Below are 26,782 nucleotides of genomic sequence, written 5' to 3'. Positions count from 1 at the left end.
TTTTTCATCGTAAGCAAGTCTCAATTGTACAGTGTTGTGCAAAAGTATTTATTACTCCTCAGCTTTTTCACAATTTGTTCTGTTACAAGATGGATCCCAAACTCCAGTTTTTGAGGGACTGCAATCTTTAAATATGCCTCTGTTTCAACACACCTCAATCAAATAATGCTCTCAATTAGCAGGACTCTGACAAACTTGACTGAATGCTAAGGAGAAAGTGGAACTGTTAGATTCAGGCCTATTAGACCAGTGCAGCAGCTTTTTGGGTCTGGAGTTTGACGCTTCTGCATTTCAAAAAAGCAAACTGCAATGTGTTTTATTGGGATTTTGTGAGATAGGCCAACAAAGTGGTGTATAATTAAGCATAATTTTGACAAAGAGAAATCTGAAACAGTGGCATGCACTTGTATTTTGCCTTCTGAGTCAGTACTTTGTAGAGCCACCATAGTTTGGGACATTTTGCTACCTGCGTTGCAAGTCTGGAGACAGATTTTTTTGCTCAGAGTTTTTTGTTAAATAGCTCAAGCTCAGTCAGATTTGATTTAGAGTGTGTGTAAGCAACAACTTTCAGGTTTTGCCAGGCTTTAGCCTGGTTTATGCTTGATGCATCCGTCTGTGTCTGTGCGGCCATATTCCGTCATTTTGGCTACCACGGTACCAAGCCCCTCCGTGTGGCCAAACGTTTCTGGTCCGCGGTTCCTAACATGGACAGTCTTGCATGGAAAAACATGGCGGATGAGCATGCTCGCTCTTTGGCGGAGGTTCATAAATATAGACATCTTTATGATTCGACCCATAAAGATCACTGTGATCAACAAATTGTTCCCAATTCCTGGACAGAAATCGTTGTCACTCTTGAAAGAAAGACTTTAAAATGTTGGAAACAACTGTGTTTTGTACTTATACATGTGGTGGGGTGGGGTGTAGTATGCTTGGTGTCGGAGCCCAACGCTGCCCTCTAGAGTGTAGGAGAATAGTGCTTTTCAGAGGAAAAGCTGCATGGAGCATAAATGCAGCACAAACGTACGTGTGTCAAGCATAAACCAGCCTTTTCACAGTTTGCTTTAGGTGTGGATTTTGACAGAACCCTTAGGCAACATGAATGTGCTTTGATTGGCAATTGGCATCACTCACACCCCCCTTAACTGATTTCATTCTTTCCTTTCTGGCCGGACTCAGTTCATTCAACTAAAGTCCTTCTGTTCCCATCCATCCCCTGTCCTGGGACCCCTACTTTTCATTACCAAATCTGTACTATCCAAAGTTGACAGTTTCTCTCTCTCTCTCTCTTAGTTGATGCCTCCACAGTCTCCCCTTCACCTCAGGTCAAGAACTTGGATGTCATCCTCAATAGCACTCTATCGTTCACCTCTCACAACAATAAAGTCACCCAATCTGCATGTTTTCATTTACGGACTATTAATCGTCTTCATCGCTCCCTTTCCCTTGCACTCCGCATCAGTTCTAGTCCACAGCCTTGTCACTTCCCGCTTTGATTACTGCGTCTCTCGTTTCTTTCTGACACTTTTCCTCACTTCAGGTCTAAACTCAAAACACATCTATTCAAGAATGTCTACTCACTGTAATTGCCTGTTCATTAAAACTTTTTAATGTGTGTTGCTTTCACCATAATTTATTGTTGATATATTGTTGAACTTGTATAGTGTCTTTGGGTGCTCTGAAAGTCGCTTTCAAAGTTTTATTATTATTATTATTATTATTATTATTATCAGCCCTGCAATATACTGTCGACCTGTCCAGGGTGTACCCCGCCTCTCGCCCATTGACAGCTGGAGATAGGCACCAGCACCCCTCGCGACCCCACAAGGGATAGACGTGTTAGAAAATTATTATTATTGTTTTTGTTGTTGTTGTTGTTATTATTGATAGTTGTCCAGTACTCAGAAATTGGTTGTAAAAGGAAAAAAAAACCTTTGCAAGGCACTGTACAAATGATAACACATGTTTGCCTGTGCCTACACCGTACCCGTCCCATTTCTCTCAGCTTGGTCAGCATGACGACTATGGTGGAGTTGTGCTCCCACAGCATTCTCCAATAGTCCTCTGTAGTCTCAGCCAGCGGACCCTGGGTTGCTATATAGGCCCGCTGTTGCCTGCAAACACAAAAGTGATAAATGTACAAAAATACTTATAATATTATAATACAGCAGCTTTCAGCTAATGATCGGCTCCCACCTGTATCCATCAATAAAGCTGGCGTTGATGTAGTCGGACCCCTCCACCCCTCTGATTGGCTGGAGACACACGCGTGTCGTCTCATAGGGCATAATGTTCACCAGTCGGTTCTTGAACTTGTTGCACGGCAGGTTGGCACTCACGAACCGGGATGTGTGGGCCTTGGCACTGGCCAGACGCTAGAAGCAAACCAATATGGCATTTTATGACTATCAAACCATTTCAAAATCACACGCTTATGATAACATTTTAGAATGAGCCTACAGAGGCCTGAGATGGGAGATGTGGATCAACGGAAGGGAAAAACAAGTTTAGACAAATTCAAGAAGCTTATTGAAATGCATTCAACAGAACGTCTGGACTTCCTCTGGCAAGCTGGACAAGTGAAACGGGATGATGGGCGAAACCAGGCAGGCCTCGGGATATTTAGGCAGACATCTAAAATTGAATAAACAAAGCGGGGGCCGCACCGAGGGATCGGGGGAAGCGGAATAAAATACGGGCGAACATAACGAGTAAGAGAAAGAGCAAATCAAGAGTTGGGGTGCAGGAAACCACAAGGCCCCACACTGTCTCAGCTCACATATGTGAACCACACATGATCCTACACCAGAAGGGAGAAAAAAAGTACAAAAATAAAATAAAAAAAAACCCTCACCCCGACCTCCAGAAAAGTAAAATAAAGACATAAAGATTTTTTTTTTAAACTAACCACGATTGTATGTAAGTACATATGCAGACACGGGGTAAACTCCCCTCGTCCTCGACCATTGGATGACACGGCCTTTAGATGGGAGACAGAACAACAGAGAAAGGGGCCAAGGCAGAGACCGCAGACGCTGGCAGAACAATGGGCTCTGGTGAAGTGAACGGCTGCGAGACAACCAGCTCTACCTTGTTTTCTTACAGACGAGCTGAGACGGAAAATCCCCCCCCCCCCCCCCACCCCGACCGCAGGTCCACCAGTCATCCGGCTGCGATCGCGAACCGGCTTTCCAGCATCAACAGCAGTAACTCTTCTCGCCCGTCTGAACTGAGCCCGACTCTGTTTTATCAGCAAACAAACACGACGTCTTCACCCCTCCGTTTGACACATGCCAATAACCGGCTTTGAACTCGTCGAGTGCGGGGGGGGGGGGGGGGGGGGGGGAAACAAAAACACGCCGTCTTAAACGTGGAGCCGGGGAACCGCATTTGTTGATTCTCTCACACGCATGCTTCGGCTTCTCTTTTCTTTTTATGGCGTGGGGGATGTGACGCCCGTCATCCGTGAGAAATCCCGTACGCTTTGTAGTGTTTTTCTAGCGGCGGGAGCTTCAGACGGCAACCCGTGACGTCCCGTGGGTGTTCTACCAAGATGAAACCCAGCGAGAGAGAGAGAGAGAGAGAATGCCGGCATTTTGGTTCATGTTCGCTGTCATTTGGAGGAGACCACAGCTATTAGGAGGGGAATGCTGGGCCGTAGGATGGAGGAGATCGCATGGAGTCGCTCTTGCTTTGACTTTGAGCAAACATAAACCATTTCCTGGAAAAATCTGATCCACCTGCTTTTGGCTACACACACCTGAGGAAGACAGATCGGTCAGGCCTGAATAGATCTAATCAGGGAAGAAGCGAACATCAGAGCAAAAAAAGTTAAAAGAGTGAAAGCGCTTCAGTTCCGTCGTCTGCTGCTGGCATTTCCTCAGTTTAAACTGGCTCCATAAATCTGTGAAAATAGGACTCTGTGTAAAGAATCTGTTCTAACATATTCAAAACTGTGATAATCTCTGAAAGCGCCAGCAGGTCTATGGAGCATCATATTCAGAAAATCCAAACCCGCAGCCCCTTTGAGCCTCAGTCTAGATCAATACAATCCCCTCTTTAAGCGGGACTGACTAGTAAAACACAACAAAAGAGGTAAAAATACAAAAGCTATAAGAAGCTTAGAGGTTAACAGCCGTCTAAAGATTTCCCTGCATTTTGAAGGATGTTGTTATCCAACTTTCTTACACTCCATAGCTGGTATTTGACTGAGATAAATCAGTATTGTTTTTGAATGTTTTTTTTTAATATTGTTTTCTTTGTTTATTTATAACAATCAAATTTTTTTTCAGTGCCTCCTTAACTAAACGTTTGGTAAATCTTTCTCATTGCTTCTGACAAATAAAGTTAAAGTTGCCAAGCCTACTGGAACCTTGGAAAAAAATATTTTTAGTTTTTTCAAAATCAAGTTTTGGAAATATGTAACCTTGCCTACAAGATGAATCCTTGTTATATTTGTGCGTTCACAAACACACGAGAATCCATCTTGTACCGCTCTGGCTTCTGGTTTTAAAACTTTAAATCAATGAGTGAATGGTAAAAATCTACTTAAAACCAAGAAAAACACTTTTCAGAGTTTTTGTTTTATTTTTTTTCATCAATTCTCATTTTAGTATTTGCTGTTGTAATACATATCCCTGCCACAGGAGGCACTAAACTGACAAGCTTTGATTGATTGCATTCACTACTGTCTTTCAGGGAAAACAAGTCATTAGAAACTTGGATTTTGTCCCACAAAAAATGTGCTTTTAATCCTGTGGACAACTCTAACGTAAGGTTAGTTTGTGTGACAAGGGTTTAAAATGAGCTCTATAGGATTTTTATTTGACTTGCCTTTGGGGGCCTCCATAAAACAGGCAAGTGTCTTCATATAGAGAGCCGCGCAATGTGTGAAATTGCAATCACTACATAAATGTGTGCAATACCGCAACTATTAACATGTTTGGACAGCTGGATTTAGTTTTGCTGCCCTTACTGCCACCACCTGACATGGACCTTAGTAGCCAAGACGCTAAAGCTCATGAATTGTGATGACAGAAAAGAAAGACTAGTGTGAAGAAAATGTGGGTTAATCACACCTAAAATCATCATCAACAATAATACTGCAATAGCATGTTTTTCCTAATAAAATGCAGGCCTAAAATCCATAAAAATCCCCCAGCAGTGCAGCTCCCCGTCCTCACCTTGAACTCCACTTCCATGCCCGTGACGTTCTCTCCGGGCTCAATCTGCGTCAGCCGCTGGATGTAGGAGTACAGGTTCCTGGCGGGGACCTCGGTGTTGCCGCACGTGACGGCCTCCAGCAGAGCGTCGTGGATGAAGATGTACTGGTCTTCCGTCTGGACCATGTAGTTCCTCTGGGAGCGCATCAGCGTCACGTGGCCGTAAATGTCGACGGTCTTCTCCTGCTTGATGCGCTCCGTCATGCCGTCGATGACGATGAAGCAGCCGGTTCGGCCCACGCCGGCGCTGAGGCCGCGGTGAGGAAGGAAAGAAGGGGAATGAGCGGACAGATGGGAGATTGTCGTCGTCTCCCCCCGGGTTGAACGTGAAACGGCGTAAGCCCTGAATCTGGGCCTGGAGAGCTCTATCGCTCGCTGCCTGAACAGCCGACTGGCGGCCGTCCCAACACGGCATGTAAAAACCCCAAATCAGCGAAAAATGAGTCAGCATCATAATTATATCACCCCTATCGACATATAATCCAGAAATTTAATACATTTAGCTGCCGACCCAAACACTTCACATTTCTGCTGTGCTGGTACCTAAACGGTGAGCCGGCCCGACCGGACAGGTTTCTGCAAGCGAACACAAAGCCCTTTATGTGATTACATTAATATAACTGTGTGTGTGCGCGCGCGCGTGTTGTTCAGGTGGAACGAGATTGGACCAGCGGAGGCTGGTTGATGTGTTAAGGCACATCATGATGGAGTCTTGCCGAGATAATTAAATTTGACTGATAATCCTGCTGGATACTCCATCTGACTGCGACAGAAGATTAGGAAGAGCTCCTCTCCTGCCAGCCTCCTGCCCTCATCCCCCCTGCCTCTTTATCTTCTCTCTAAGTACCCGTCCAGATCTCGCACACTAGCGCCGCTACTTTTTCCACTCTCACATCTCGGCTTTTTTTTTTCTTCCCCTTTTTATTTTACACTCCATTTTCTCCCCATCTCTGTGATTCTTTAATTCATCATTTTCATTCATTACGTCCCCGGATTTCACCTCACCTTCTCTCCCATTCTGCACAAATCTCCCCCACTAACTCCCACTCCCCCCCCCGGTACCACTTTCTCTCAATCATTGTCTCCGATCCCCCTCCCTATCTTCCTCCACGTCCATACTCCACTAATTCCTCCTCCTGAGAGCTTCTGCTCCATATTTTCTCCACTCAGCTATCCTTTCTTTTTCCTCTCCTCGCTCGCTCGCCCTCTCTCTCTCTCTCCCTCGCTGGTAAAAGCAAATAGCTGTTTCTTTCCAGCGCTGGAGCTCGACGCTGCGCCGTGACAGTAATGACACGTTCTCAGAATCTTCCTCCATCCAGCAAATGAGCCTCCCGCTGCTTAGACAGCAACTCATTTAAATGTAAACTTATGAACCCAGCTTCTTCAGCAGCATGAATGGCCAATTTTCAACACTGGAAAGTAATCATGGGAAATGTTTGAGATGGTGCATTTCGTGAAGAAAGGAATCCGGGAGCCTAAGCCAGCCACGGTGGTTTGGGGGTTTGAATACTGGCAGGTAATTCCAGGCTGTCTGAAAAGTTTTAAACACGTGCCCTTACACTCTGGCTCATTTTCATGAACTAAAACCCCAAATCCCACCCCCCAAAAAAATGCATTTTGAGGATCAGGTTGGTTTTTCTTTTTGCATTTACTGAATTGGCATAATTACACCCCAGTAGCTGATAACACCATGTTATAGTATTTCAGACCCACCTGCAATGCACAATCATGGGTCCGGCATCGGGAGGGTTGCAGGCCTTGACCCGGCGAAGGAAGGCCAAGAACGGGGTGGGATGTTCAGGGACCCCGTGGTCCGGCCAGGCGGTGAACTGGAAGTGACGAACCTCACGCTTCTCGTTAGAGCCGCTCTGAAGGAACAAAAAAAGGTAGAGCCCTTATGAAGCTACAGTCCTTTTTTGTTTAAATTTCATCTCTGACAAAAAATATTTTAAAATCACCAAGCTAAAAAAAACGTTAATTTCCTGAAAAGGTGAATGTAAAAAAAACACACATTTACAAACCACTTAAAAAATCGGTTCAGACAAATATGTTGGCGCCCAGGATGTAGGTTTGGTTTGGCGTTACGTCAAACTGAACCTACACTTTGAGTCTTTGTTGTGTTTATGTTTTTAGATTTTCCTGTTGTTTTCCACAAGATAGTTAGTTAGTGAATAGTTCCACATCTGAGTGTCATTGTTGGACTTTATTGGGTTTGCCTTTGAAAGTGAATGAAACTAGAATACATTATACAGTTCCCAAATTTATGGCATGGCAAGCCTTTCTAACATTTAATCCAAAAAAAGCAGCATATAATAATGATATGAATTATAAATATCTAACAAAAAGAGGTGTCATCAAGTATTTACATTCTAGATCATAATAATACTACTAATAATACAAATACTACTAATAATAACACATTTATGACTACTCAATAAAATCTTCACAGACTATTGAATATGAAAGTGTCTTGCCAAAGAAGTGGCAGCGAGCTTTAAGCCCTTTGTTCATTGGTCAAATGCTGAAGGTACAGATGTTTTCAGATCTGTCATATGATTTAGTCTGTCTGTTTAAATTATATGGGAGAAATCCCTTCCTTTTTTCGGTTTACTTTTTTTCTTTGATTCGCTGAACAGTCTTCTTTTTTTTTTCTATCCCACTAAAGGCGGACTGGCCAGGATTTCCGTCTGCAAGAGAACCGACATTCAGGCGGACCAGAGTCCGTTTGTTTGGTCCATACTACAGTTTAGATGAGCTTTCATCAGTTTTCTATCAGACTGAAAGAAACGGGCATTCTGTGGAGACAAAACAGCTTTGGTATAAAAGCACCCTTCATTTTCCATTCAGTCCCTATAGCATTTATTTTTATTATTAATGTTTCATTCTTATCTTGGATTATGTCTGATGTATTTATGATCTAATCATTACTTAGTTTGTCTTTTTGATATGAGGTAATTTTTAAAACCTCTCTCCCTTTTTCCCCCTGCTATAACGCACTTTGATTTACTCTGTGTGTGAAAGCCTTCACTGTTTTAGTTGGCTAAAACAGTGAAGCTGTCCTTGCGCTCTTCCCCATCCAGTAGTTCAAATCCTCTTTTTGCCTCCAATAACCATCACGCCAGTATACACAGACAACCAGTTCTCATTCACTTCTTCCCATTTTGCTCTTGGGAAATTTCCAGGTTATGCCGTCTCTGTTGGATTCCTTGTCATTTTGTTTTCATTAAAGTCTTTATCCCGCTTTACTCCCTCTGGCTGCCGGGCCATGGCCCCCTGGCCGTCATTTGAATCCTCATCTCTGACAAGATATCCCCTGTTATTCTCTCCTGTATTAATTTCACTTTTTGTTCTGATACATAATTATTACAAATACAGAAATTTGAATTCCTCCCATTGAGTATGGATAAAACGTTTTCTCATTGTCTTGTCTTGTATTCCATGACAGTATTTTTTTCACAACAAAACAAAGCAGTGTCTCATCAGTCCAAAAGGACATTGAGCTAGAACCTTTGGGGCTTGTCAAGATGTATTTAGGCAAAGTCCAGTTTCTTTTCTTCTGCCAATATTGCAGCCTTTGGGTGTTCCTCCATGGAGCCCCTTGTGGTTGAAAATGAGACGGACGGTGAAATCACAGACTGGCATACCTTGATGTTGATGCCTGGATGATTTTATCGACTCTTTTTCTACTATCTAGATTATCCGTCTCATACCTGAATGTGTATTTCTTCTAACAGCTTTGTCCTGGAAGGTTTGCACTCCCATGAAGCTTTTATTTATTTTTTTCAATTATACTGGCAGCCGTGGTCCCAGGGACACGGTCAGCCATGTGTGCTGACAAATTTGTATCTTTGTATCTCATCTGTAGGTTCTGTTTTATAACAGAGATCACTCAATTGGAGGGATTCCTTTGAGCTAGTTAGTGTTGTTGTTATATACTAATCTTATCCTAGTTATTAAAAAATGTGTCTTCAACATTGTTGGGAACATATTATTTACACGTGCGTTTATATGCCAGTAACACATGGCAAGTTATGAGTGTTATAAAACTACTATAGCTACAATGATCAATAGGCTGTATTATATTAGCGACAGTAAGAAATAATGATGACGTTCCGTTCACATCAACTGATTTTGAAAATAATACGGTGAAAATCTTGTATTAATACACACATTATTTTTAGCTCTTAATTTCTTATATGTAAAATCTTTCTCTATGTTTTTTTGTAAATTATCTTATAACCTCCAGCTCAGAAACAGATGTTCAAAGAATATCAAATTTGACTTTAGTTATATACTATGATCCTACAAAAACAAAAAAAACCCACAAAGAACTTAGCAATGATCAGCAGACATAAACAATGCTTTAAACGTTGTTTATGTCTGCTGCCGGCAGTACCGCATAACTATCAGAAAGCAAGATGGCGTCAGTAGACCGTCCTGCAGGGCATAATCATTTAATCGGAAAACCTTTGTATGCGACCACAGTGAGCTACTGCTGTAGAAATCTGCAAAGCCATAGTATGTGACTAGGTCCCTTTAAAGAAATTGTGTTACATGCTTGGCTTGTTGTAAGGCTATTTTGACTTTCCCAGGCATAAACAGACAACTTTAAGCACATAATTCCCCACCTAGAGGTAAATTGCATGTTCACACACATTGACTGGCCACTTGTGATGGAGCGCTCTCTCAACAGGAATTATTATGTAGGACCACCAATAAAAGACCCACACAAAGAGATGCTTGAAAACTCTTTTGAATTCTTATTCAAAGTTAAAGAGATGTCATCACAAATAAACGCTGTTCAGAAGAAGGCCCAGCAGAGACTGTACTTCCTGCTGCAACTTAAGAAGCAGAGCCTTCCACAGGAGCTGCTGGTCATCTTCTGCCCTGCCATTGTTTAATTTGTCCTGGGGTTGTCCATCACTGTCTGGTTTGGCTCCCCCACAAAACAGGACCGGTCCACACTGCAATGCAACAATTAGGTCTGCAGAGAGGATCATGGGGACTGACCCTCCAGCCATACATACCTAGGTCTAGGGTCAGAAAGAACATCTACCATCTCTGCATCTTTTGTTGAACATTTATATAGTCATATGGACAAAAAATATTTCTATTGAACTTTTTTTTGTATTTTGTACTTACAATTGCTACATTGAGAGCAAAATGGAGCCAAGGTGACATTCCTTGTTGTACAAAGCAACCTGGCGTTTAAAACTGATTCCTGTTGTCACGTGTCGATGTGCCCCTGGGGAAAGCACTTTATCCGAAGTTATCAACCAATCTGTATCAGCGTGTGAGTTTGAGTGCAACAGGATGTATGTAGCCTCAGTTTCTGTTGAGTTTTTACAATCGGTGAGAGCACCATACCGAAAGCTACCGGGCATCGCTGACAACACCCTTCGGTGTGGATGTTGTAACTGACACAAGAAGACTCAGTGTTTGCTTTCTTTCACAGATGCGTGACGAAAAATGTTTTCTGAGAAATGTTGAAAACCAAGTGAGGTTGAGCCATATGTCATGGAGAAAGCTGGGAACCTCCAGGAAAACTCAGAGGTGAGGAAAGGCCCTACATTCTCCAGAAAAAACACAGAGATGGATGTTTTTGTCGGGGTAGCTTCGCAAAGTGTACTAATCTGCAAGATAAGACACTAAGTGCGGTTTAAAATGTCAACTCTACCATTTGTTTGTCTTTCTTTTAAAACTTAAAAATCCCGCTTTATAGGGACTGCTCTGCCCACACAGGCTTACATAGTCTCTGCTCCTTGTTCAAATAATTAATGGCCACTCATGAAAGGAAGGTCGGAAATAAATGTTTTCAATGCTGGTGTCAAATGTTCTGTTATTCTTGCTTTTCAAAAGAAATTGTGATCAGCAAAAACCAGTATCTGCGGGTCAAGCCTCTACAAACCTCCGATCGGAGCATCTCTACTGAAAAAGCGTAATATGGACACTTCATTTTGATAGATCCTCGCTGTTCCAGGGGCTACCTTGTAAAGAGTGAAGGTCCTCACGGAGTAGGTGGCCAGCTCCACTGTGTCCAGCAGAGTGACCTGGATCAGGCCATAGGTCTCCGTGCCACGTGTTGGCCAGTACTGATCGCATTTCACCTACAAGGGGAAAAGACGAGGAGCTGTGAGATGCAGAGGTTTTTTTTTTTCTTCCACATATACGCACATTTCTGTGAAAGAAGATTAGAGAGAACAAAACAACAACACCGAAAATGGGCAGAAGTCCAGTGACAAAGTAGATCAATTTCAAACTTTAAATAATTCAGACAGATATATTGAAAGAAATAAAATATGCACACAGAATTGGTCCAGTGGTGGGAAAAGGGTTTTAGTGAGTGTGTGCAGTGAAAGGTGACAGGAAGAAGAATAAAGTCAAGAGGATATTGCCACACAGTGAGGAATCCTCAAAAGGATCCACTTATTGGTGGTAAAAATGCACGAGATTAGCTGTTAGACACCCGATGTTCCCCTGCACTCTGTCATAAATCCCTACGAGAACTCCCACTGCATAAAACATCCCAGCATCCACGACCACCGAAGCACCTGGAGCTTCTTGGTCAAGGGCGGTCATATTTGTAGCTCAACAACTCAGCTTCAGAGGCTAAAGAAAAGGGAAGAAAAGAAAATCTCAGAGGGGATAAAAGAGGTTGGTGGAGGGGGGGGGCCTTGGCAAAACGAGGGCAAACCGAACGTTATGAGCTGATCCCTCCAGTCCTCACATCAAAGACGGCGAGGGAGCTCGGCTCAGTTTGCTCTGCATTCCATTGCTCCAGACTGGGGATTATGCATTTTGGCCTGGGATGTTCAGGCTGTAATTACAGCTTTCCAACTGTTGTTTTCCCACCAGACCTTGAGACACTGCGGGGACAGAAATGGATGTCCACACGGGGGGTCTGAGCTGGCTGCCAGCAAACAAAAAAAAAACAAAAAAACTACTAGTGTGAAGACGATATTAACCGTAGATCTATGGGCCAACAGTTTGACTGTGGCTCTATTTGTGCTCGGAGGAAGGATACTGGCAAGATTCCCGCAGTGGGACCATCTGCGATGGTCTTTGTGCTTGACGGGTAAACACGTGACAATGTTACGTTGAGAGGTGTTAAATGAGATCAAATGGGTTTCTCAAGCAAGCAGCTCACTACTCAAACAGATACAGTCACACAGGAGAGGGAGGAGAAGAGAGAGCCAAATGTGTCCAAATTGAAAGCTGTCCTTGCAGTAGTTTAACAACACAGATAAAATCATCACTTCGGGTGTTAGCTAAGATTTTACTCAATGACTGGTGAACGACTCTTTTGAATAGTGGGAAACAGAAGATAAACAGTGTTGTGATCATGCAAACTGCACACAGTGCTGTATACTGTCTCTGACCTGCAGTGGTTATAAAACAAAAAAAAGACTTTTCAGGCCACGTTGGGTGCCTTTTAGAAAACGAGTCTGCATTATCACTACAGTACAGCGGAGGAAATAAACCAAACAGAGGGAATAAAGGGGAAAGGGATGTAAGGGTGCATTAAAAAAAGGGGGGGAGGATTTAGAAGGAGAGAAAGCGAGATCTTGCCTTAGAGAAGAAATAAGAGGGCATCTGAGGGTCAGAGAGACACAACAGAGACAGTTGGAAAAGGTTGAAAAGGAAACAAGAGTTTTAACACAAAGCACAAGTTAGTAGGAGAAGAAGCACAGACGGGGAGAAAGGATCGTTTTCTGAAAAGGACTTCGGACATAATTGTTAGCACTTAATCATGATTCATACCCCCAGCCATTCTTGTTCATTTTATTCTTACGTGACATTCTCATTACGCGGGGTTTTCGCTCAGGCGCACAATCAGTTAACAGCAAAATGCCTCAGAACCAAAACGGCTTTCTAATTCATTACCGGCCCCAGTTTAGCTGTGTCTGTAATCCCCTTTCGGCCTTGCTCACCAACATGTTCTGCCCCGCTCTATTCTGTTCTCATCCACCGCATGTGGCCTTGTGCTGCTCGCTGCTTTAACAAAACGCTTTGAAACCAACGGTTGTTTGCAGTGCCTTGAAAACATATTCTAACCTCTTTAACCTTTGCCACGTGACGAATAGAAGTTAGTGTGTTTCGCCGGGATTTTACATGACAGACAAACACAGATAGACTGAAGTGGGAGTGAAAAAGGTACGCGGCTGAAACTGTATTACAAATAAACACTGTTTAAAAGTGTGGAATACATTTGTATGGGACTACCCTCAATCAATACTTCTGTAAAACCACCTTTCACTTCAACTTCAGGTTCAAGTCTTTTTGGGGGTACGTCCATGATTGGGATATATTTTGATTTCCTTTTAGGGGCAAAGTTTAGGCTCAGCCAGACTGGATTGAGAGCAATTGTGAGACTTAAATTTCATGTCCTGGCACAGATTCTCCACTTGATTTAGATTTGGACTTTGACTAGAACAATCCAACAAAAGCACATAGACTTTGATCTCATCCATTCCTTTTTAGCTTTTGCTCTGTGACTCAGATCATTTTTATTCAGGATTGTCCTGCGTTTCGCCCCATCTATCCTTCTCATTAACTCCTGTGTAGCCTCTCAGTCCCTGCTGATGAATAGCATCCCTACAGCATAATTCTGCCACCGCTGTGTCCGAATATCGGGACAGGGTAGTCATGGTGATGTGCAGTGTCTTTGCATGTACGCCTAAAGTTACAGATTTGGTCTTATCTGACTAAAAAAAAACCTTCTTTCACAAGCTCCCCTAAACGGGACATGGCGAGCCAGCAGCCGTCACGGCTTACTTTAAACAACGGATTTCTTCCTACCACTCTTCGATCAGGCCAAATTTGTTGTAGCGCGCAGACCGACAGGTGTGCCGTCTGCAAGTGTCCGACTCCTGGATTGGCCATGGAGGATTTCTTTGTGGTCCCATTGTCAGGAGAGCTGCATACAAATGCACTCCACACTTTTCCGCTTTTTTATTTGAATAAATAATGTAAAAACGTTTTTTTCTTTCTACTTCACAGTAAAACATTATTGTGCGTTGACCTTTCAACACATAAAGTTATGAAAAAACCCAGCAAAGTGTGCTTGTGTGACTGACCGCTAGCCTGAGGTGCACCCTGCCTCTAAATACAATTAGAAAACATGAGGGAATATAAAATAAACCTAAAGCAACAGGTAAACTTGTATCTTTTTAAGCTAGAGTTTGTGCCGCTTTGAGATTTCTTAATACTGTTCTGGTGACAGAACCCAATTAAGATAGACCTTATTTTATGTGATAGACCTTATTTCCTTCCAACACACTCCCTAGTCTACCATAGCTGCACCTAACTGGCTTCTAATGCTTCCATTAATCACCCTAGACATACAATGTAATGTCTTATTCACTTTGATTAATGGGTTTTACGTCTTCTACAGTCTCCTACTGTGTGCGAGTTTCCTTGACCTTTCGGTTCTTCAGTCCTGGCCAACCTGGGTATGTTGAATTGTGATTATTCTACCGCGTTCGTGCCGTTTTCTCTACGCCATCGTCGTTCCACCACATCGTCTTACCCGTGACTTCTCCTCCAGCTTGGTCATCATGACAATGTTGGCTGTGTGCTGCTCCCAGACCATCCTCCAGAAATCCCCGAAGGTCTCCGGAAGAGGGCCTTGGGTGGCTATGTAGGCGTTCTGACGGCGGTAGCCATCAATGTAGTTGGCGTTAACATAGTCACTGCCAGGGACACCTGGATAATGAGAAAACAGCGGAAAAATGAGGAGATTGAGGAATTAGGAGAAAGACGCATGAATAAAGCGAGGCATATGGTGAACTAAGACGGGGTGAAGAGCCTAAAGTGAGACATCATTTCTCAGTTTGGTGAAAGATCTGTCCCGTTGCTGTCACCGTGCGGCTTCGTCAGAAGAAATCATTTTTGTTATCAACCAGAACATAAAGGTGAGTGCTAAAAGCTTGGCGCCATGTTGTACCTACGTTTGACAATTATTACTGAGGTGGGAAGCAGTTGCCCTGTTTAACTGATGGAGTCAACCAATGCAGTCTTTTTTTCTGCCTGCCAACGACACTCAGCAACAAGAGAACAGTAGACATTTTTGCAGCTGTTGTTTGACATTATTTTTTGTGTTCAGTAGAGAAGAAATATGGCGACAGGCAAGATGTCTTGCCAGTTCTGGTTGGAGCAGGGCCACATGCGTCCTGGGAAGGCTGCAAGCTCCCCGGTTGAAATCCCATGGACTGCTACTCTGGATCTCTGAGCAAGACCCTTAGCCCCAGAAGGGGCGGCGCACAGTGGCAGCCCACTGCTCCCGAAGGGACGGGTTAAATGCAGGGAACACATTTCACTGGAACGCACAATGCCAAACACAGATGTTGACTATTATGTGTAAGCTTTCAAATCGGATAATCATCGGTTACTTGGTCTATCTGTCTATATGATTCTATGTGATTTATTGGGCTAAGATATGCAGATGGTAGAGGCCAATAAAGCACACTGAACTCTTTGCCATGTTTAGGGAATCAGGCTGAGATTATCAGAGTTTTGTGACAGGATAGGCTTTCCTGCTGTGTGTTTCCAAGGTAAAGGGTTGGACATTTTCGACAACAATACTCAGGTAGGCTGTGGTGATTAGACAATAATCCACAGTAGCTAGCAGGAACGGCACCAGCCGTGGTCTTCTGCTGCAGCAGCCCACCTGCTTCCAGGTTCAACATGATGTGCATTTAGAGATGGCATTCTGCACATAGGGACTAGTTAGTGGCGCTGCTGTTGCCTTTCTGTCCTCTCCAACCAGTCTGCCCATTCTCCTCTGAACTCCGTCAATAACGAGGCATTTGTGCCCGCAGAACTGCTGCTCACTGGATATTTTACTTTTTTTTTTGCTGACATTCTCCACGAGCTTGAGACATGGTTGTGCGTGAAAAGCCTGTGAGACAAGCCGTTTCTGAAATACAAACCTGTTCAGTACCAACAACCAAGCCAGATTCAACATCACTTAAATACACCATCTTCTGCTGCCCTGTGACTGTCTGATTCACTACTTATGTTAAAGGGCAATTGAACAGGCATACCTAATACGTGGCTAGTGAGTATAGTACTATAAAAAACAAAAAAAAAACAACAACAGAACATTAAAAAAGGGATTTGTAGTCTTCCCCTAAATGCTGCTAAAATCTTGTTCTAGTGGATCGTGTTGCCTTGTGAGCTGGATGTATCATTGCAATCATTATGAACACCTAACATGTTTTTTTTAAAAAAGCAGCTGGTTAAAAGCTTAGCGGTTCTCGATGAATGAGTTTGCCTTCCTGTGAACCTCAGCTTTTATTCAGCCGTATGGTGAAGAAAATGGAAATGGATTATTTAAGTCTCCCGCTTTGACAGACGGTTTATGTCAAAGCAATAAAGGTTGGAAATCATATAAGGTCCTGGTAGAGAGATTAATGTTTTCACAAGGCCCGGAGTCCGCTGGTGTCGGATTGTTCCGTCGTCTTGTTTTATAATACAAGCTAAGACGATCACGGGCCTAATCTGAGTACACTGCGGATGTTTCGCCTACAATGGCGGTACGACTGTAAGGCCGTCTCTGTGTAAGGCTCGGCTGACGCTGCCTGCCTGTCCTGCAGGGGATTGTGTGTGTGTGTGTGTGATGTGGGAGAGTCTGTGTGTGTGTGTGTGTGTGTCTGATTCGGGATCAGGCCCGCTCATCTAGGGCCTAATACCATAATCCCAAAAATGACTGAGTCACAGCTCAAACACGCACGCATACGGCAAAACACCAAAGCGCCCTCAAAGACGCGCGTTCAGAATGGCGCGGCGCACGTCGAGCCGTGACCCAGTTCTGCCGAGGTGGGAGACGAGAATCCTTTAGAGGCTTCCGATGACAGTTTACAGTTTTAAAAAAAGGCAGAAGTCAAACGGGATGGCGGCTGAATGCCCACGGAAAGAAATTATTGAAGCTGATTTTCTGAGGCAGATTACTTTCTGAGGACGACCCGTGCGCTTGTAAAAACCCCAATCCGACATCTCACACAGCACAGACGCACAAACCCCTTTAAGTGAAAGTCATTTTTCCTCCCCCCCCCCCCACACACACATTTTAGTTCAAATGGGATGGGGACAGACAGTAAGACGAGCTTCTAACATATGTTTATCAGCTTCAGTCTTTAAAGGACAGACGGCTTTAATGCTCTGATGTGCTTCAACTTAATGCAAGGGACTAAAACAGAGGCTCTCTGCAGATAAACGCACACAGAGCTCCACTTTCTCTGTGGCTGTACTGGCTTGGCAGAGCTTGTGCTTTTATGAATGTGTGAAGTAGACTGGGAGCAAAAAGTGCATATCTGTGCTTTTGCACATTCTGTTTTTTTTTTTTTTATACATTTTTTTTTTTTATATATACAGCATAGAGAGTGTGTGCGTGTGCGCGCGTGTGTGTGTACATCGACGAGCGCGCGGTACTGTGGGTTTGGACGTGCTCAAGAGTGTATGTTTTCAAAGCTGAAAGGAAGACAAGCCAGGGCTCCAGGACAGACGGGGGTGGAAGGGCTTCTCACACATGCTCTGCCCAGATAAGGCTCATCTATTTGGGTTTGGCCTCCCACTGCCTCCCTCTCTGCGCATTGGAGAAGCCGGTTTCATTGCCTCAGGCCTTTCCCGGTTGAGGTGGGTGAGCATGCTTGAAAATGCACAATCAGAACAGAACTATGACTATTTTTTTTTTTTCCTTCTTTGCTTCCTCCTCTCATTTGTGATAATTCGAATGGTCAGAATGCAGAAAAAACCGGTGTTACCGAGCAGTCTGAAGAGCGCATTTTTTTTAGACCCAAATCTTCTGATGTTGAAATTTGTAGTTTGTTGTGCTACATCGACGCTCTATTTTATACCTGTTATAGGAAAACACAGGTGAGATCTTATGGAAAAGTGTATTTATAGTTTATTGCTCAATTTAATATTACTTAGGTGACAAAAATGCAGATTTTATATTTATACTTTATATTTAGTGATGAAAGTGCGCACACCAAGTGTTAGTGCATTTGTCTCTTAGTTGGCTGGTCTATTTTTATGTTGTTCTTAATATTGAATTATTGTGTTTGAAAGCAGGTTAGAATATCCGCTGTAAAAAATCCACGGTTGACCAGGTTCTGATGATTTCCAGCCTGACTGGTCCAAACCAGCGACCAGTTGTAAGCTCTAAAATCTGATCTTTGCTTGACCTTTACTTAAGCGCTACCAAGTCGGGCTGATAAAAGCGCTCTTTGGTGTGGAAGTTGTAACTGCAGGAAGAAGCGGTTTTCAGGATGAGTGAGATGTTTTCATTGGCCAAAGGGGAACAAACTCTGGTCCATTTAAAGCAGACCAATCAGCTCTGGTATGAAAGCGCCATCACAGTTAAGGTAAGGAGCTGCGTACAGTTCAAAGTTACTCATACGCCTGGCAAATTTAGATTAAAAAAATATTTTCATTAAAACAAGAAGTTTGTTTCTGAGCAGACAGGTGTCCCCACCACAGCTTATAAAACAAAGTAATCGGACTACAAATTTAGAGTTTTAAATTAAAAGATTACTTTAAACCTAATTCTGCAAGGCGTATGAATAAATGTGGGCTTAATTCTACACATGTAAAACAGGATTTGCTGTTAGTAATGTTTCATGTGCTTATTGTGCAACTTGGCATTACAGGATGCTAAAACCGGTTCAAGACGTGAACAACTTTTGTCTTTGTTTTAAACAGAAACATTTCATTGTACAGCGGTTCCTCCCTCACACACCTATGCTGTCCCCTCTGCGACCGATAACAACCATTAAAGAACCATTCATGACAGAATCGCTGAAAAATGGTTTTGAATGCTGCTAAATGTCGATAACAGCAGCGAGGTTAAGAGACAAGGAAAGATGGAGTTGGCTACAATCGCCGTCAGTAGGTGAAATCTCCACAACCATAGTGAAAGCAAGCTTTTGGCCCCGGCAGCCTTATGAGCAGGTGTGGAGAGCAGGCATCCTTACCCTATCTGTGACAATAAACATTTCAGACACAGGGATAATGCAGCCTGGGATTTGATGACGATCCAGATGGGACGTTAAAGTCAGAAGCGTGCAAGATTGATGGCTGATAGCAGTTCACTGAGTGTGTGCAGCTGCTCCAGTACCACCATCAGCAGGCGCCCCCTGGCACTGGCACAGGTGTTGAGCCAGGACACCGGTGTGTGAGACAGAGGATGATGCAACGACAGAACGGCGAGAGATCCAGATCTAGCTAGATGGGGGTTGTGGTCTGTTTTTATTTTTTTATTTTTATTAAAATGTCTGTTATTCGTTAATTTGACTTTTTTTTTGTTTCTTTTTGTTTTACTCCCTCTTTCTTGCGTTAATAGGTGTTGTTCTGTGTTTGATAAGAAAAAAAAACAATGTCATATAATTCATGTGCAATCTGTAGATGAAATATTGTAACTCCGGGAACTTAATCCGACTGTACTGCACGTGACAGCAAACCTTAGTTTAAACAAGGCATCGGGTAATGTTAGTAATTCACAGCAGCATTTCTCTAAACCTTTTCCCCCCTTTGAATGCTTAAAAAAAAAATCCTGTCACACTCATAATTGTGATGTTGCAATGCGTACATACAATACAAGTTTTGGCATTCTCAGCATCAAAATCCCAGCTCAGGTTCTACAGATTTTCTTTATCATTACACCTATCCAAGCTTGACTGCCGCTAGGAGCTAGATTGACGCAGAGCTGCACGTTCGTTAGGTGCACAACAGTCTGAAAGTAAAAGAGGAAAGTAAATATATAAAAAAAATTGCTTGCTATATTTCACAACTCTGGAGGTGAATGCTTGTCACACAACACCATTTTCTTCTCATAACTAAATTTACCTCCGACCGGTGTTGCAGAGTCTGCTTATTATGAGCGACTTTGGGCTTGTTTTGTTCTAAAGTCGCCTGTAAATTTAGCGAATCACAGGTTGTTGTGTTTTGGGCTTGTGTTTGAACGTGTAGTCGATTATTTGGGATGTAAAATAAAAAAACTATAAACAAGACATATACAGAGACCTGCCCACGCTGCTGTTTGGCTTATTTTGGGCTTGTTTTCATAGATCACTTGTTTCTCTCGCAAGACCTGGCGACACTGCCTCTACCCAGCCTTTAAAAGAACTGCGGGTCTGATGGAAGGGTGTCTTACCGTCAATGCTGGAGAGTATGACCCTCGAGTGATCATACGCAATGACATTAGCATAGCGGTTCTTTGGTTTGTTGACCTCAAGGTTGGAGTTCTCCCAAGTGAACTGCTGAGCCGGGTCTATGGACTGAAAGACACAAAGGTGACAAACAACGTAGTGTTACAAAAGCGTTGGCGTACCTGAGGTTGGTCAGGAAACACATTTATATAATTGCAAGAGAGGAAAAATAACACCAGAGCCTTTCTCTTTCGAACATCAACACTGTTCTCATAGTTTGGTTTGGAAAAAGGGATGACATTTCCAAACATTCCAAAATAATACGAACCCTGAAACCCTCATTGACTACCTTGCAAATGCATTGATTGATGTTGCAGCCACAGCTGCAGATTTTTACAAGATGACAGAAAAGTTTTTAGGCTGTGTATTAGTGGTGAAAGCATGATTAATAGGAACCATCATGCAAACAGAGCTTTCATGAATAGTTATGGTGGGTCTCAGGTGGGATTACATTAAACAAACATAAAAACAAACACAAAAAAACTCAAGGTCTGAGCTTTATGCCACAGTTACTTTTCCTAAATCTGATATGAAAAAGTATTTTGTAAAAGAAAAGCAAAGAGAGATGCTGATGGATTTACCTTTTGTAAACAGGATCACTCTGTTTTCAGTTAAGGTATAAATGCACATAAATGTGTTGGTGGTGGTTTGTCAAAAGTTCAAATTTGTGATGAAATAGAATCTATATGAACTATAATAATATTAATAATACCAACTCAGATTTGTTGTGAACACTACAAATCTGTGTATCACTGCAACTGTGTTGTACTCAGACGTACATTTGATGCTAACTCCCGACTTTAGTCCAGTCTGAGCTTTCTAAAAGGAATTAAATCAAAATGAGAAAAATTCTTTTCACAGCTGCACAAACTGTTTTACAGATACATATCTGGTTTTAAAATCTGAGTTTGTCCTGTCCTTTTGTCACCATTCTGGAGTTAAAAACTATGCCTTCAGTGGTCCTGAATGACCATCAAAGAATTAGAATAATATCAAAATGGGAAAAATCTGTTTTATCTGTTGCTTATCAGCTGCCTGTCCTAGTCAAGGTTTATTATTATTTGTAGAATTCTGGTAGAAAACTACTAGACTGATGATTTGTCTTGTCTTCATCGTCAGCCTGCATTCCATGCGAGCTGAAGAGGAAGGTCCCGCGCCAGCACTGGACGTCGCAACCTGGGGTAGAAAGTACAGACTGGGGAAGATGATGCTCCAATCTCCAATCCATTTAGAGAAGCCTGAATGAACTGTGAGAATCAGGTCCCTCTATTTCTCCAGTGCTTTTATACCACCCAGCCAGACCTTTTGAGAGACAAGCTGGTGTTATCAGGAGAGGACCACCACATGTCCCAGTGGGTACTGGACTATTTCACTGGCCACCCAAAGTATATCCGTACAAAGGACTGTGTCTATGAAGGGCTGGACGGCAGTATGGAGACCTTGCAGGGAACTCTGGTGGTACTGTTCCTATTCACCCTCTACACTGCAGACTTCTCCATCAACTCCCCAGGTTTCCATCTTCAGAAGTTCTGAGATGACTCTGCAATAGTCGTTCTCATTGCAGGCGATGACAGGTGTAAATCAGGACCAAAAATAAAGAACAGTGAGGCAGAGGAGAGTGGAGCTGGATGCAGTGTAAATTGAGGGTTACTGTTTCCCCTCTCTTCCTCTCTTTCCCACGTGTATTCTGCATTTTTCTTCTGTACATAACCTACCTCCACTCTTTCCAGCCCTGTTCCCCCTGCTTTAAACTTCCTCTGTAGATCACAACGTCGTCTGCAAACATCATAATCCATGAGCACTCCTGCCTCACCCAATCCGTCAGCTTTTCCATCATTAGAGTGTACAATAAAGGGTTCGGAGTTGAACCCTTGATATGTTCCTACTACCACTTTAAATTAGCCATGAACAGGTCACAAACCACAGGAGAAGAGGGGAGGGCTAAATCAGGAAGAGAAGTCAGCATGAAAAACAGATGCCAAATTATATGCTTATGGTTTATCTTGTAGTCTGTTTATTCTTCTCTTTAATTGCAATGCTACTTAAAATTATTTACATTTTTCTTCTATGCATTATTTTTTTTAACAACCTTAATGTGAAGTCAGACATATTTGAGATGTTGGAATTTCTTCTATTTCCTATGTTTCTCCATACAGGATGCAAAATGTCAAGTTTATGACATTTAGGGCCATGAAGAGGTATTGTCCACTAACATGTCTACTGGTTTTTTTTTGTTTTTTTTTTATTTGACACAAATAACGAGCCAATTCATTAAGCGGAAAGTGGTTTGTAAACCAACCAGGTCCAAAAGGAATAAGTAATTGCCCAAAGCATTCTCAAAAACTGGCAATGGATCTTTAACAGCGCAGTGGAAGAATTCACACACTTCATAAATTATATCATCACGTAAAAACTGCATTTAATAACTTAACATTTCTTTCATAATCAGAACAATTTTGCAAAAATGGAAGAATTTTGTAAGAGGTCAACTACTTTTTCACCGCCCTTTATTAAAGTTGCACATAACTGATTTCCCACTAAACAGTGCTGAGAGTTTTTAAACTAACAACGTTAAGCAATGTCGAAGCGACAGCTACGTACAAGCTACTATTAAAACACAGCTACAAATTAAAGACAAGCACAACATTACCAACTCTAGACAGGAACATGAGTCCTTCTAATATCCCTTTTCAAGAAAGACTTTCCACTTTCAACAGAGATACCCACTACCAGGGAAAGATGATAAAAGCACAATAAATTTCCACTGGTAGAGAGAGGACGGTCGTGTCAGACCATTAAGCTCCTGGAGGGTAATTACAGTGTAACCGTTGCTGTTAGCTGGGAGAGGCAGACATGAGGTCATTACGGGGCTGTCAATGGAGAGGCACAAAGAGGGGAGAGCCAAGGCAATTTAGCAATTTTGAATATTTTACGACACATAATTATGGTTTTTGCGGAGGAAAAAATGGACAGGAGTGGTGCTGGCTGAGTGCATGTATGCGTACTCGCGAGTTCAAGACGGCTTTCCGCACGGTGCCAATATCAAGTGTGTCTGATTATCGCACCGCAATCATTTCTGGCCTCCCTCGCGTTCTTCCACCGCTCTTCCACCCATCCCTCTTGCTCCTCCACCGAGGGTTCAGAGCCGAACAAAGCACACAGTCATGCAGAGGGAATGCGAGGCCCGGCAGAGCGGTATCAGCGCCAACCACGGTCGCACACACAGCTTCTCCCATCACCATTTTGTCTTTTCCTCCTGTTAAACACTTTGGTCGAGTTATTATTATTTTTCTACTTTACCCTCAATGTGTCCTAGAATTACTTTATACATCTGTCACACACAATCTGTCTCTTTCTTGTGGTAGCCAATTAGGGCCTTCTTCACCCAGAGGCTCTTTGGTGGACACAGAATATTTCTTTTGTGGCAAAAGAAAACATTGTTACTGCTTTAACAGCTCTCGGCGGAGCTCATTGCAATGCAAGCTCTAGTTGCCGTAACAGCCGGCGCGTTGGGAAAGATTTCTGCTGATCCGTCCGCTTTTGTCAGCGAGCGTCACCAAATTCAAGCACGCCGTTATCTCCAAGTTAATGCCCTCGTTGCTCCATATTAACCGCGCTGCAAGTTGAAGACATCTAATCAAGAAATTTCCGAGTGCGTTTTCTTTCTTGGTAGCCGCTTTTTGATCCGTCCCCCCCCCCCCCCATCTCTCAGAAATGGGAGCCTGATAACCATTTGGCTGCAAGCAAACACTTTCTCAGCTAGCAAATTTTAGATTTTTAGATTTCACCCCCCCTCATAGTTGTGCGTAGAACAACATGACAGTGAAGGGGAGGGAAACGGACTTTATCTTGTATCATTCCAGTTCAGCAAATCAAAAGGCGAGGCTACTGAAATTGAAAAATGACATGCCACTGATAAACATGAGTGACTGCAACAAAACCAGACGAGTTTCCCCCCAACCCCCCCGAGTTGGAGATAATCAGAATTCCCACCTCGTACTCTTGAGAGAACTTGAGATTGTCGTTTGCCTTGAGGCGCTCGATGTGATCCGCCAGCTCAGAGATGGGGACGGGCGGGTGACTCGCCATGCCTGCCGAGCACAGAGAAACAGACAGAAGCTTTTTTTTTTTGATACTGACACTTTGCGGCTGAACTCTTTTAAAAGAAAAAATTAAAAGCTGCTGTTCCTGAGGTGGTGATGTTTAGTGCTCTGCCCGAGAAGCAAATGGAGGTTAGTTCTTTTATTAGGGGGAATTTGTTCTCTCCAGTAATCCGGAGAGCATAAAATGTTACTGATGTACAAAAAATATACAAAATTTAAAAAGAGGCGTCCCGGGAGCATATGAGCACCGCTGGTGAGGAACAAAACAGTCAACAGCACAGGCGGTTAAGAATTCAGCATGTTTTTTTTTTTTGTTTTCTGTGATTATCAAACAGGTGTTGCTCAATGAAATGCTGTTAATTAAATTGGCTTCATCCTGTATGGGATGGAAGGTTAATTAGAATGAGAGCGGGAGGGACAGAAAGAGAGCGATAGAGAGATAGACTGACTTGACAACCGGCGATAACCACGGTACACTGATACGCGGTACGCTGCGAAAGGAAACAACATCACAATTAACCTCAGCAGTAGAACAAACAGCGACAGCCGCGTACCGTTTTTAGCCTGCATGTACAGTACCGGTGAGTAGTGGACACACGTTCCACGTCTAAACATGAATGTGTTACGCATTTCAGGGCTGCTTTCAAAAACACATTTCAGCTGCTCTTTTAGGGTGACCCGATAATGCAACACACACCTTCAAGGATTTAGAAGAAAAACTTCAAATGGTTGCACAAGTTTGAATCTATATGGATTTTATTCCCCCAATCCACACAAGGTCATAAGGGTCCATTGCCAAGTTTAAAGGTAAAGCTAATTTTTCAGCTGTTGTCTTGTTTGAGTCCTTTGCTACTAGTCCCTAACTTTCAGTCACGTTTTAACCATCAAGCTGTTAACTTGAGGGGGAGTTGAAGAAAATGGAGGTGGTCTTTTATCTTCATTCTTTTACCTGATTTGTAGAACTTAAACAAAACGGTAGATTAAACTAAGTAACAGACCCTTAGTGTGATCCATTGCTGTGTTGTTAGGTCGGAAAGCATCATCTGGACTCCTACAAACGTTCTTCCTGTCTTTTCTCTTTTCTTACAGCTTTGTCCGCATGGACTCTGAAACTCTTCTCTAGGCTTGACCATGTGGGCAACTGTAAATTTTAGTGGAGCTTGAAAGTGTCAATTTTGGAGCAGATTGTTCTTTCCTGGTTGGCACCCTCTAAGTCCACGTTGATGTAAAACTGGCTTCACTGTGGACGATGATACTGGTGTTCCAGCAGTTTCCAATTTTTCTCGCATGTCAGTGTCTCCTATGTTGTTCCTTGAGGTCCTGATGGACTTTCTTTCTTTTGGTGAGCACAGTTTGTTTCCTACTTTGACAGAGTGGGGTGTTCCAGCTGGACAATTATCCAAACCCACATTCAAGCAGGTTTAGAATACACGAAGCAGGCTAAGATTAAGCTTCACATACCGAAAGTCTGTGGATTACGCTTAAACCCTCTATTTCTACCAGGACATCAACAAATCTGAACAAGTTCTGCTACTTCCGATTAGAACGGTGGTCAAACATCCAACCGTAATTGTACCAGAGTTTTGTTGGGGCTTACAAAAAGTGTGCGCTTTCTCTGCAACTTGCGAAAGTACATTTATCCAAATATTAGCAAGGGTGTATGTTTATTTTTGAGCTTGTATGTATAAAATTGATATGAAGTAGAGAGAAAATCCACAATAAATTCAAACTAATGCACTAAAATCTACTTCCCAAAAACCATTACATTTATATGAATATAACGGCCATGATCAGAGTATGTAAACCTCACTCCAGCGCCGCGCTTGTCTCCCACATACCTGGAGTCTGGAAGTTGATCCTCCGCAGCTCCACGGGATCTGTGGGATGGTGGGAGGACATGGCTTTGCTGCAGGGAAAACTGCCTTTTCTTCCCTCAGCCTCGGCTCTTTTCCTAGAATAATAGACAAAGTTGAACTCAATATCATGGCTAAAACACCTGGATGAAATTAAGTTTGGATCTGTACACCATCGCCGATCTTAACATATTTCCCCCCCCCAATATCTCAATACCTTGGCCAGGATTATTGTTAGCCTAAGATCTCTAGTTTCAGTTTATAGTTCCTGCAGGACTGACTACGGGCACACAATCTCAAAACCTGCAGCTCTGATCTCACAAAGATGTAGCACTTTATTACTGGCCCTTGGATGTCGACTAACCGCGTTGGATCACGTATCGAACTGTTTTACG

At 42.9% G+C, this 26,782-nt stretch overlaps 1 protein-coding gene across 12 annotated transcripts in view; it reads right to left on the bottom strand.

The window, feature by feature from the left end:
- Window positions 1-2,202: 2,202 nt before the first annotated feature.
- Window positions 2,203-26,782, bottom strand: part of LOC118556348 (receptor-type tyrosine-protein phosphatase delta-like) — a gene marked incomplete at both ends in the record, with an annotated part of 57,081 nt that continues 32,501 nt past the window's right edge. For 11 of the 12 annotated variants that reach the window (XM_036133377.1, XM_036133386.1, XM_036133379.1 and 8 more), the window contains 9 exon segments: window positions 2,203-2,375; window positions 5,184-5,469; window positions 6,936-7,090; window positions 11,210-11,329; window positions 12,792-12,815; window positions 14,752-14,927; window positions 20,377-20,500; window positions 24,425-24,522; window positions 26,373-26,485. In XM_036133377.1, the coding sequence (XP_035989270.1) occupies window positions 2,203-2,375; window positions 5,184-5,469; window positions 6,936-7,090; window positions 11,210-11,329; window positions 12,792-12,815; window positions 14,752-14,927; window positions 20,377-20,500; window positions 24,425-24,522; window positions 26,373-26,485 (1,269 nt within the window). 12 annotated transcript variants of the gene reach the window in all.

The sequence above is a fragment of the Fundulus heteroclitus genome, unplaced genomic scaffold (assembly GCF_011125445.2).
Source record: "Fundulus heteroclitus isolate FHET01 unplaced genomic scaffold, MU-UCD_Fhet_4.1 scaffold_615, whole genome shotgun sequence".
Lineage (NCBI taxonomy): Eukaryota > Metazoa > Chordata > Actinopteri > Cyprinodontiformes > Fundulidae > Fundulus > Fundulus heteroclitus.
Note: the sequence above shows the minus strand (reverse complement) of the source record. Positions and strands in the feature narration are given on the sequence as shown.